At 43.9% G+C, this 13,565-nt stretch overlaps 1 protein-coding gene across 1 annotated transcript; it reads left to right on the forward strand.

Moving 5' to 3' along the window:
- The first annotated feature begins 1,511 nt into the window (after positions 1-1,511).
- Positions 1,512-6,061, forward strand: si:ch211-157b11.8 (fibroleukin). The gene is made up of 6 exons (XM_037752067.1): positions 1,512-2,246; positions 2,855-3,050; positions 3,388-3,465; positions 3,546-3,658; positions 3,789-4,051; positions 5,116-6,061. Exons 1-6 carry the CDS (start codon positions 1,968-1,970, stop codon positions 5,456-5,458), a joined length of 1,272 nt encoding a protein of 423 aa, XP_037607995.1. The 5' UTR covers positions 1,512-1,967; the 3' UTR covers positions 5,459-6,061.
- Positions 6,062-13,565: the final 7,504 nt, after the last annotated feature.

The raw sequence follows: 13,565 nt of genomic DNA on the forward strand, positions 1-13,565 counted from the left end.
ACAAAAACAAAGTGTTGCAGAAACATGTAAAGACGGGAATGCAGGTCAGTCTTTACATCCCATCTGCAGACTGTTAGTCCATCATCTTGATTAATGCAAATTAATCACACAGTTTTTATCTGTTCAAAATGTACCTTAGAGGGAGTTTTATCAAGTATTTAATACTCTTCAACATAAGAGTAGGCAAATATGCTTGCTTTATGCAAATGTATGTGTATATTTATTATTGGAAATCAATTAACAATTGAAAACATTGACAAATATTGTCCAGAAACCCTCACAGGTACTGCATTTAGCATAAAAAGATATGCTCATATCATAATATGACAAACTCAAGCCCAACAGGCAACAACAGCTGTCAGTGTGTCAGTGTGCTGACTTGATTATGACTTGCCTCAAACTGCATGTGATTATCATAAAGTGGGCATGTATGTAAAGGGGAGACTCCTGTGTACCCATAGAACTCATTTCTAGGTCAAGGGACCCCTTTGAAAATGGCCATGACAATTTTTCCTCACCAAAATTTAGCATGAGTTTGGAGTTATTTAACCTCCTTCGCGTCAAGCTAGTATGACATGGTTGGTACCGATGGATTCACTATAACCTCCAAAAGATTGGATATCGGTCGGGCCCGATGGTGGCCCGTCAGATTTTTTAGAGGTTAATTGAAAATCATAAGTTGTGTTAATGCGTTAATGAAATTAGTGGCATTAAAACTAATTTGCGTTAACTTTGACAGCCCTATTAGAAAAATAAAATTTGGATCTTGACTCTCTTTTGAGTCTTCTTTAACATCTTTATTTAAACTCACAGACTCCGCTGCCATTGGCTCATCAGAACAACAATTTCACCAAATTATTTTTTTTCCTCATCAAACCTAACAGAGATCTCATCTTGATTTCGTCCTGCTCCATGTTCATGTGTAAGTGTGTCTACATGCGTGTGTTTGTGCTCCTTGTTAGTGGGAGTGTGCCTGATGACTGGTGTTTATAGAGGAATTCCTGCCTTCTCGCTCCTATTGAATGTAGAGTCTTTATGGCCTCTTTGGAACTCCGTTTGTAAACACAAATACTGCGACACAAAAGGACGTGAGTGAGAAAATGGTGCACAGGACGAAAGGAGCCACATACTTTAAGCATCTGCTGCATTTTTTATCTTTACAAACATTGCAGCGTATGCACGTCGATGGGTAAGGGTAAGAAGAGGTAAAAGCCTGTTCAGAATGGGGTTCTCCAGAGGAATAAAAAGTTATTCTTGCATGAACATACAGCGTGTGAGACAGGTATAATCACAGAGGCAGGTGAGGAGCTCAATCATAGCATTAATAAAGGTCTATTAATCTGTGAAAGACTGGCTTATATTTGCGTAATGTTAAACTATGTGTGTGTGTAAACATGTACCTCTGTGTGTGGCTGTGTGGGAGTCTAAGAGAGGGAGCATGAGATGAGTTAAGGAGATGGACAGATTGTGTGTGTGTGTGTGTGTGTGTGTGTGTGTGTGTGTGTGTGTGTGTGTGTGTGTGTGTGTGTGTGTGTGTGTGTGCATCAGGGGGTGGGTGCATTAGTCCGTGTCAGACAGCAAAGAGTGCCGCAGTTATCTAGGAATCTGAGCCAAAGCAACCTCACTAACAGACAGAGAGCAGGAGGAAGAGGAGGACCGGGAGTGAGATGAACTGAAGCAAAAAGAAGAAGAAGAAGAAGAAAAAGAGGAAGAAGAAGAAGAAGAGGATGAATGAAGCACAAAAAGTAGAAAACAAGACAGACAAGGACAACAATAGAAATATCAAAACAAATTCCACCTGAGGAGGCAGTTGTTGAGATATAACGGAAAGTGAAAGTTTTCTGAGAATTATCAACAACAAAAGGGAAAGCAACTTACAGCTCAGAGAAAGAAGGCTTTCCTCCTGGAGGAGAAGGTGGACCACCTGAGTTTAAGACAAAGGTCAGCCTGCATTTCTGCATTTTCCCATGATTCCACTCGGCCCTCTCAGTTTGCTTCCTCTGCTGTCGCTGTACGTGGGAGCGCTGCTGTCCTCGGATGCGTCTCCGGCCTGCACGCAGCCTCCCTGCAGGGACAGTCTGGTGGCTGCGCCCATCCAGCCCGGGACGGGAGCAGGAGTCGGTACCGGGGCCTGTGAGGGTCAAACTGGGACAGCAGCCTGCAGGATGGGGCTTTCACTTCCAGCCATCTCAGATGTTCCTCGGAGGGTGGAGAACAGGCACGATGTCCCCCAGGTTCAGCCTAAGGTGAGTGACATCGCTTATAGTCGTAGTCCCAATGAGACTTATTCTTTAAAATGTTATTCTAAGAGAAGCCAGATAATGCAACATTTAATCTCAGCCATGTAACAGTGAGATGATTCAGAAACATTGATGGACGGGTTGAAGCAGAGCCGACCCCCTGAGACTGTAGACTGAGCAGTGTACTATCAGGAACAGGTCAACAGGTCCTTTCTCACGGGACAGTCGGCGCACTAAACTTGGCACCACCTAACAGCCATGAGGCAATGACAGTCAGCAATCAAAGAAGGGATAAAATTAGATCTGCTTTAAAAATGTCCTCATCATACGGTTGTGCTGAGCTCATGCAGCAACAGGTGTGTGTGAGGGACGTGACTACAATGACTGATGTAAATGTAAGAGACAGATTGATGGAAAACATGCCACTGAGCTGTGAGTTTTGAGTGTGGATTAGCCGTTCAGATGTCATCTTCCAAACTTAAGGATGCATGATTTTCTGTATTTAAAAACAGCATTATTATTTTACTCAACACTTATGGATATGAAGTTTCCTTGGCGAATATTGTGTGTAACAATGTCGTATCAAGAAGTACCTGCGAGCGCTGTCTTTGCAGACTGGAGGTGTCAAAGAGCGTCTCGTTCAGCTGCAGCGCTGCATGCGCTCTCTCCAGGAAACAGGGGGCCCCTGGAGCCACGGGAGCCAGGAGAACAGCTCTCTAGGGGCCATCCTGGCACTGATGGCAGCTGTGCTGACAGAGTGTGACCTCCACTGTCATAGCCAGGCCCTTGGGGCGATGGCCAAACGACTGGGTGAGTAGTACACATTTATATCCCCTCCCCACCTCTGCAACACACACATAGAAATGCCAGTGCAGTCACTCCCCCACACATAGTAAACAGAACCTCAATGAGGCCTGCTAAGTGTCGGTCATAGGTGAGTGCATAGGAATTTAACTGCACTGAGAAGGATGAGAAAAACTCTATGTACATCCACACACGGACACACGTACTGTATGGCTCACGTTGTGGAGAAGATTTAAAGCGTCGTCATACAAACTGGAACCCCTCTGTGTAGTATACAAAGACAAAGCTTCTATTTTCAACCCCGGTGTCTCTCTGATAACCTAATCTTTCTCTGGGTTGACAGAGAGTGCAGCTGTAGGAAGAGAGGGGGAGAGAGACCTGCTGCTTTTCCTGAAGAGCATCACACAATATCCACCCACAGGTAAGGGCATCAGGAGTGATCATATCATACGATTGTTGCTTAAATAAGTTGAATAAAAATATACTGTGTGTGCTTCTCAGCTGCCCCCTTGGAGAGGTTACATCCTCAGGACTGTGCAGAGATTTACAAGCTCGGGATCAAAGAGAATGGAATCTACACCATCCAGCCTGACCTGCACCGGCCGGCATTGGAGGTATTTCAGATTCACCACACTCATAAACCAGGCAGACGGACCCCCACCCTATTCCTCTTCTTTTAGAGATGTGTATGCTATCTGTGGAAAATCTAGGCTTTATAATATCAAAGTCTTTGTTTTGACTCAGGCTAAATGTGACATGGAGACGGCGGGTGGTGGGTGGACGGTGATCCAGAATCGGCGGGACGGCTCGTTGGACTTCAACAGGACATGGCAGGAATACCGGGAGGGCTTTGGCGGTCCGCAGGGAGAACACTGGCTGGGGAACGCAGCGCTGCACGCCCTCACTTCCATGGGCCAACATCAACTTCGCATTGAGCTGGAGGATTGGCACCATCAGAAACGCCAGGCTACCTACAACCACTTCAAAGTGGCTTCAGAGGCACAGAGGTGAAACACTTTCTGCAACAGCTAGATGGGTGGAATTAATGATCTTAAAGCCAATGAAAATAGGCAACAAACAAAGTTTAGAAAGAAATGTCTTGGTTATCATTTATAAAGATTTGAACTCTCAGAATCTGCCTTATTGCATCTGTGTGGTTGTAGTTTAATCGGGTTTGTGTTGATTCAAATGTTGCTAAAATCTGATTGGTGCATGGAAGTTAGTGACATCACAAATCTGGGTTGTGGTATTAGCAGTAGGGTCAGTGCATGCCAGGTTGTGTTTGTGTTTAAAGGTGCTCTATACAATATTCAGAGCATTAATACAGCAGCAAACAACTATCTGCTATGTAGAGATATAGAGGAGTAATGTCTACCTGAGCAGAGAATGAAGTTGCTCAACTCAGAACCGGCCGTGTGTGCTTTTAGTGCATGTTCGTGCGTGTGAGCATGCCCCACTGGCTAGCTCGTGGCCACTGCTCTGCACTGCTCTCATACGGCGGTTACAGCTGATAACGCCGTCCAAACCGACGGCGCGTCACGGAAGTGTTTACACTGTTAGCTCTGTCAGCAGTGTTGCCTTTTTTTTTCACTGTTAGCACCTCTAGCTATGAGATGCTGGCTCAGCTGTAGCCATGTTGAGAGCTGAGCGGAGGCAATAGATATGCTCCCAATCTCGCATTTAGCACGTTTAATGTGTATCCACTTGGTTTTCTCAGTACACACATAAAGACTTGTGCTGTGTCTGAATTCGGATACTTCCGTTAGTACACTTCCATGTACTTGCGTATTCCGTTTCATGCATGTTGGAAAATATGCCACCATCATCTCTCCTTCCGCTACGTATAACCAAGACGGTGATCATTGATCACCCCATTGAGGGGGAGAAGTGTCCAGCGTTCTACACTCCTTTTTTGACCACTTATCCAACTTTTACAATACATGTCAGTGTGAACGAACTTATGTACTCAAAATAGCAAGTGTCAGTACGGAAGTACGCAAGTTGAGACACAGGGTTGAATTTCACGCACAACCCTCACAAATGTGTCATATGTTGTTTCTCTGTCTTCCAGGTATCGTCTAACAGCGCGGGAGTACTCTGGCGATGCAGGCAACGCACTGAGCTACAGCAAACGTTACAACCACGACGGCAGATCCTTCAGCACGGCTGACCGAGACCACGACCGTTACGCGGGTGGAAACTGTGGTCAGTACTACGGTGCAGGCTGGTGGTTCGATGCCTGCCTGGCAGCTAACCTGAATGGACGGTATTACCGTGGGCGCTACAGCGGGGTGACCAACGGGATCTACTGGGGGGCGTGGTACATCCTGACAGACGGACGAACTGGAGAACGCTACTCCTTCAAGAGGGTGGAGATGAAGACGAGACCCAAGAACTTTGTCGGAACATCCTAAATAATGGTGACAATTCTCACAGATGATCATGTCAACCACAGTTTTATTTTTAGTCACTGTGAAGGACATCACTCTACTTAGAGCAGCTTTCATGTTCCTTATCAGTTACATGCAGCGGGCAGCTAATAAATTAAAGAAAAAAAATATAATGTCTAAACATTCACTAGCAGACTGTTTGAAGCTACACTCCATATTACACTCTTTTGTTTATTAAAGGGTTTCTCTCGTACAAAACCATACTCATGGCGTTACTCTATTGCGGTGATACAAAGAAATAGAAAGTGAAAAAACTGCTTGTTGAGTTGTTATTGCAATTAATTTCCAGAATCTTTTGTTGTACATTAAGAATAAAATTCTGTGGTACTTTAATTAATCGCTAGGATGCCTGGTGAGACATGTGTCTAAATGCAATCATTGTTTACACGTAAAAGGTGATTGTATTGTGATGCCAAACATTGACATACAACAAGTTAAGATGAAACTGTTCATAAAAGTGATCCTACAAGAATACAAGATTAAAGGTGCTAAATTTGATATCCAGAGATTATTTGCTATGTAAAGATATAGAAGAGTAATGTCTACCTGAGCAGAGAATGAAGTCGCTCTCCCTCTGTGTGTGTTATAATCTGAGTTTCTCCTCGTTTTGTTGACATAGCCGGGCCTGCCGTGCATGCTTTTAGTGCATGTGAGCGTGCCCCACTGGCTAGCTCACGGCCGCCGCTTTGCACTGCTCTGATACGGAGGTTACAGCTGATAGCGCCATCCTGACCGCACTTTCGCTATTGGTTGCACTGTTTATTGTTGTTAGCACTGTTAGCTGCGAGCTGCGACTCACAGTCGCCATGCTGAGAGCTGTTGAGAGGCGATAGAAATGTTCCTAATGTGTGTTTTAAGGCCCTGACACACCAAACCGACAGTCTGCCGTTGGACTGTTTGGGGCCGTCGGTGAGCTTCCATCAGCCTAGTTTTTTGCAGTGTGTCCCGCACTGACGGCTCTAGTCTGTCCGTGTTGGAGGTTTTTTGGCTGATTCTGATTGTTGAATCGGAGACGATGCCCGTCGGTGAGAGAAATCCCTCTGATTGGCTGTTCAGCTAAAACAAATCAGTGCATGAGCGAAACAAATGTGATGAAAGCAAGTCAACGAGTAAAGTCAAGAGGAAAAACACAGAGGGCTCTTGTAATTTAAAGAGAGTTATTTCCTCTCACGCAGGAGAACGTACGTGCTAACTTGCCGTAGGCTGTAGTCTTTGCGGTGTCTTCGAGTGCAACTTGGCGGCCAAAACAAAGGTGATGTAAGGCGATGCAACAGGCGGCCTTCATTGCCGCTAGTTCTTTGATGTCGGGTTGGTGTGTCTGGGGCTTTAGATTTGATGATGCCATGATAAAAAATGTCTAACTCTCTGAGGTTAAAAGGTCATTGTGACCCTGCAGGGGGCTCTAACAGCTGGGTGATACACAGCTCCGCAAATTCAAACTTCATGCGCCAGTGAGCTGTCTCCTCACAGGCCCCTGTGTTCTGCCTCCAACTATATTAATACAGAGCCAAACCCAAAGCTCACGGTTTGACACTAAACAGAGAGAAGCCCAGTTTTGGAGAAGCCATTTTTCTCACCATACCTTGCTCATACTTTCCCAGGTCTAAGTCTGATACACTTATGCTGACCGTTAGGAGCTTTACCCTAAACCGCCCACCACTATCGAGTCAAACACACACTCGGCCTCACCTGCCTTTTGGAGTTGGCGTCAGGCGGGCGCCTCGCTCACTGGCTGTGCTTCCCAAAGGCTTTTCTGGGAGTTTAGGGTCGGTGTGTGTGCGCTGACTTTGGCCGTGCACGTGTGATGCTTGTGTCTGTGTGTGTGGACGTGGTGTGGGGACGGTTGGTCAGCGAGTGTGTGTGTGTGTGTGTCTCAAAGTGTGTGCGTAGATGGCTGCACTTATTTTAGCAGCGTTCACGATGAGCTGTCAGTCTCTCCGACAAGCAGGGTGTCTAATATTAACCAGCGAGGGGGCTCAGCGGGCTCTGATCTAAACACACAGACTCACTGCGGGCAGACTCCAGACCAGCCATGGTATTTCACATACACTACTTATACACACACTGGGACATCCAGTGCACACACACACACACACACACACACACACACACAGAAACACACACACAGGAGACTCAGTAGTTCTCTCAGCAGATAAGTAGTGCATGATGTGCTTGACTTCATTAAAACAAGTGCACATTAGAAATAAAATGGCTTCCAATGAAGACGGTTTGATCATGCCGCCCTAATTATTGTTATGCAGCCACAAGCTCCTTTTCCCCTTTTCTCTGTCTTACACACACACATGCAAACACACACACTGCAGACAGTTAATCATAAGTAATCAAGCCCAATCACCCATATAAGCCATTATACATATCAGCTTTCTCATTTGATGTTGCCTGTGTGTGTGTGTGTGTGTGTGTGTGTGTGTGTGTGTGTGTGTTGTATTACTGGAGAAAATAAAGGTTGAAAGGTGAAAGGCTCCATGTTGTGCCCCCTGGTGGCTCCTGATCATACTGGAGAGTCAGAGAAAAGCTTTATTTTGGCTGAGGATTACTGGTAACATTTGGTTAATTTAGAGTGAACACATTGTCCTGTTGGTCTAAATACATTTTTCTGTCTTTGAGAAATACTCATCATGATGAATCTCTCAAATGCTGCTTGATACCTTAAAAAAAGATAATTCAGGTGCTGATTTGAAAATAAATCACTTGTACCCACTCTGTGTCATTTTCTACTCATCTTCACCTTTCTTTCTTTCATTTTATCCCTCATTCTCAATTCATCCCCCAAAAATAAATAAATGTAATTCTTCATACTCCGAGCTGCAGTCTTTTTATATATCAATGTGTCCTCTTCTTTAATCCTCTCTGCATCCATCACCATCAGTCTTGTTGACAAGGGAGGAACAGAGGCCCAGGGTTGTGTCACCACAGTATCCTGGCACAGTGTCTGGAGTGGGGTGATAGTGGTGCTGCTGCAGGGTGTGAGGGGTACCGGCAGGCTCTGCTGCCCCAGGGCCGGAAGCCCAGCCTGGGCAGCGGTTAGCCAGCACATCCCTCTGAGAAACACCGCGCTCCTCTGAGGGAAATTCCCCTGTGACCTGTGTCACTCATTACTGCGTGCCACAAGAAGACATCAGATTAAAAACAGACATATAACTCATCTTTATACCACTTTGTTGGCTCTTATAGAGTACGCTGAGAACACATTCACAAGATGTCGTTTGATGCAAAAGCTGATTTGAATACTCATGATGGTCACAGAAACGTAAGAGATAATATGAACAAAAGCCAAATGGCCTCTGCAAAACATTTAGTTTTAGTTTCTTAATCACATCATGTATTTATCCAGGCAAAATCCATCCATCAATCCATCCAACTTTAATGACGATCAGCTTTACAGATCATCCAGTAATCTGCCTCAATAGTGACAATATCACGTGTGATGGCTGTAGAGTGACCAGATCCCAACAAACCAAATGTGGGACAAAGAGCATGTTTGCGTGGGACAATGTGGGACACGTTACCAAGGTTGAGAGTTAGTCTATAATTTTGATATAATGTCTATCTAATTTAAATAATAAACATTTCTATTCTGCCCCTTATCTTCTAACATCTCTATGCTTTGCCCGAATGCATCCATAGATCAGTACATCTCTTTTTGAGTTGCACATGAACTGTGTCGCTTCATGTCGTATCCCCCCTGTGTGAAATTAAAAAATAACTGGCAAATTTCATAAAAAACGCTGAGCATCGCCTTCCACCAGCTTATACATTCTTATAAGTAGTTTCAAAGTCTTTGTTGTAGCTGCTCTTCTTTTTCTTTGTGGTAGTTTCCATCATATTCCGCCTAAATCTACATAACTTGTGACTTTGCGGTGACTCACAATTTTCTCCGTTGGGCATAGCGTAGCAAAGACGGTGAAAATTTAACGTGCACTTGACCCACGTGTGCCCAGTTTGACAGCAAACACAGCGCCGTGATGACAGCCTTCCCTCTCTTTCTTCACAGTCATTGGATAAAAGCCAGATTTTAAAGAAGCATATGTCCCGCAGTGGTTTGACTTTTGAAAACTAGAGCCAATGAAAATGTGGGACATCGTCTCAATATATGGGACGTTGTACAAGGGATAAAAGTGCAGTCCCTCGTAAAGTGGGACACCAGGTCACCCCAGAAGGCAGAGTCTGACTTCAGTTTACACTTTGCAATTTCACTTTAGTAAAAATGTAAGTTCCAGTTCTTCCTCAGATTTAGTTCAGTTACAGAGAGGACCAAAAATATGGTGAGGTATTTCATATAGAGCAAGAATACATCCAGCTTTCACAGATAAACAGTTTGAAGCCCATCAGCTCTCATCTTGGCTACTTTTAGAGACAGTATAAGAGAGCCAGTCTGTCTGTTTAACACCAGGTGGCAATGTTGCTCAGCAAAGAGGAGATCTGGGGAATGATTTTTCCCTCGTCTCTCTGGCACTTTCACATGAGAAACTGCAACTCCATCACGAACACAAAGAGACAGAAACATTACGACTATAGAAACTGCAGAACAATAGATATTGTGCTCTATATATAAATAAACAGTCGAAAACAATAACTGAGTCATGTTTATGTGAAAACTGCTGGGCGAGAAAGTAAATGATGTCATATGTATGTGTATTTAACAGCTATGTAATTCAGTACAATGTGATTTCTTTTAGTGGTTTTGATGCTTCAGGGTGATGAGTGTAGCAGAACCACTGCAAAAACAAGACAGTTTTGACTTATAAAATGTTAAAATACAGTTTCTGTTGGGGTTTGAGGGTCAACTCGAACCCAAAAAAACCCTCTTTGTAGTGCTTCTTTTCAACACTAGGGCGCCATAAATGAGGTTGGAGGTCAAAGGACAAAAAACACATTACAATGTGAAGAGTTTGAGAAATTTAAAGACTTTTTTATAACTTCACAACAACAGTTTTAGTGATGGATATCTAGAGTATTCACTATACAGCTTCAACATCAGTGTGTCTACACTAGAAAAGGAATCAATGATGTGAAGGCGTGAAAGAGGCGGGAGGAAGTGAAGAGCTTTGCGGCCTGCAGTGGAAGGAACTTTTCATTCTTTAATCTGCTCTCATGGTGATAAGGGTTTGCATGTGGGCTGACGAGGATGAGGAGGGGAGGACGGCTAAGGGGGGAGGAAGCAGGAGCGGGTGAGGTTTCAAAGGTGTGAAAGTTTAACAGGCCGTTGGAGGCTCCCCCTCCCTGACCACAGGACCACCGAGAGACAGTATGTGTGCCTGCTTTTAATACTGGTCCTGCAGAAAACCAGAGCAAAGCAGCGTTCCGTTTGAAACCGGAATTCACTAGAACAAGTGTATCCTGATGTGGTGAGGAGCTGGGGTGAGGAGGGGAGAGGAGGGAGGGGAGGACACAGAGAGCGCCATGTGGCAGGCCTCACTCCCATCTCTTGTCATTTCTAGATTTGCACAAGAAAGTGAAAAAAAAATTCAGGGCGGTGAAGAGACACTAGAGGCTGTGTTGTGTTGTGTGTGAAGTTTTGTAACATTTTAATGAACTAAAATATTTATGTAATTCACACTCAGCATAATGCAGCATCTACTTGTTGTCTGCTTGATGCTACAGTAATCTACTCATTTCTCCCAAGTGGTTGTAAACGGCGGTTGTCAGACACTCTTTATTCTACCTGGCTTGTCCCACAGCTTTAGCTGTACACACTGAAGCCTTAAAATGTTGTTAAGGTTTGAAAAGTCAAGATAACAAAGTTTTAAACTAGGGCTGTCCAAGTTAACACGATAATAACGTGTTAATCATTTTAACGCCACTAATTTCTTTAATGCATTAACGCAATCATCTTTCGGTGGTTGTAGCTCTCTTAAAGCTAGAGAGAAGATACTGACATCATATGAACCTAGAAAACCTAAGGAATCCATCGGTACCAACCATGTCATGCTAGCTTGTCGGGAAGGAGGTTAAATAACGCTCCAAACGTGCGCTACATTTTGGCGAGGAAAAACAGTCATGCCATTTTCAAAGGGGTCCCTTGACCTCTGACCTCAAGATATGTGAATGAAAATGGGTTCTATGGGTACCCACGAGTCTCCCCTTTACAGACATGCCCACTTTATCATAATCACATTCAGTTTGGGGCAAGTCATAGTCAAGTCAGCACACTGACACACTGACAGCTGTTGTTGCCTGTTGGGCTGCAGTTTGCCATGTTATGATTTGAGCATATTTTTTATGCTAAATGCAGTACCTGTGAGGGTTTCTGGACAATATTTGTCATTGTTTTGTGTTGGTAATTGATTTCCAATAATAAATATATACCTTGCATAAAGCAGCATATTTGTCCACCCCCATGTTGATTAGAATATTAAATACTTGACAAATCTCCTTTTAAGGTACATTTTGAACAGATAAAAAATGCGTGATTCATTTGCGATTAATCATGATTAACTACGGACAAACATGCGATTAATTGCAATTAAATATTTGAATGCAACATCGTTTCATCTTTATTTGCATTTTTTTTGCAACTATCACATGCACTACCATTATAAATCTGATCATTCTCAACTATGTAAGGTGATGTATGTCAGTGTCAAAAACTCAGTTATAGAGTTTTTTTTATCATGTGTAAGCTTTAAAAGTGAATTTGTGCCTATTCTAAAATATTTTTGTGACCAATTTTTATTTATGTAAAATATAAAATATATATCCAGGAATTCTGGTGCATATTTGGTGATGATGCTTCACATCAGTTGCCCTCTTTAGCTCCCGCTTGTATCAGAATCTCTGTTGTTGACTGTTTCCATTATAATCCACCTAACTGTCACTCTGATGTGGAGGGGAGAAGAAGGAGAAAATGCTGCAGCGAGAGGAAAGGTGACGAGATGGAGAATGCTGATCAGGCAGACTCTATTCCTGAAATCAAAGGATTATCTAATCTGATAATGCCGACTGACGCAAACACACATGAAAGGAAACCACCAGGTCAGAAGCAGCTCATCGTAATCCACGTGAAATACCAGGAAAATGTTTTGACAATTAATAAACCAACAAACATGCACACTGTCTGTCGAAAATTATGAAACACGAACAGTGTGTGCGTGTGTTTTGTCACTCCGCCACAACTCTCTGCAGGTGCAAGAGAGAAAGCGACAGAGAAGAAGAGAAACACAGCTGACCATTAGGCTGCTTTACCACATCCTTCATACTGCACTTCACTTCTTCCCCAACACACACACACAAACACACGCACACACACACACACACAAACACACACACACACACACGTCTTGTAACTGCATCTCATGACTTGAACAGAGCGAGAGACAGAGGAACACAGAGCGGTGGAAGAGATAGATCAGATCCAGTTTATTCGCTGTCTGTGTGTGTGTGTAAAGTGTGTGTGTGGGTGCGCGTGTGTGTGCGTGTGTGTGTGTGTGTGTGTGTGTGTGTGTGTGTGTGTGTGTGTGTGCGTGCGTGCGCGTGTGTGTGTGTGTGTGTGTGTGTGTGTGCGTGTGTGACAGGCAGGACGGGTTAGCTCTGGAGAATCAGCTTAAGCAAAGCAGCAGACATTTCTTCACAGGAGGAGGAAAGTCAGGGGATTTATAGACTCGCAATCACTGAGGATCAAACACAGAATGAGCAAAGAGATGCACACAAACACACCTAGACTTACACACACACACACACACACACACACACACACACACACACAGAAACTCCACCTTTAGACAATATAAAGCACACAGCTGCTCTTACATACTGCAGTAAAGTCTTTGTCATGTAAGGAGTGGACGCATCATTTTGCTTCAGCTCTAGTTGGAGGTGAAGGCCATCGCTGTCACACAGTTTTCTCTATGAAACATGGCCTCAAATAATCTGGATGACTGAAAGAAAACATGAGGAAAAGCAACAGACAGTATTGGTCTATCTGAGCTCCATGATAACTTCATGGCTCTGTGGATGTCAACGTCAGTCAGTCAGTCAGTCAGTCACTCAGTCGGTCAGTCAGTCAGTCGGTAGACCAAAATATCTCAACAACTATTAGGTGGATTGCATA

Source organism: Sebastes umbrosus, chromosome 1 (genome assembly GCF_015220745.1).
Source record: "Sebastes umbrosus isolate fSebUmb1 chromosome 1, fSebUmb1.pri, whole genome shotgun sequence".
Lineage (NCBI taxonomy): Eukaryota > Metazoa > Chordata > Actinopteri > Perciformes > Sebastidae > Sebastes > Sebastes umbrosus.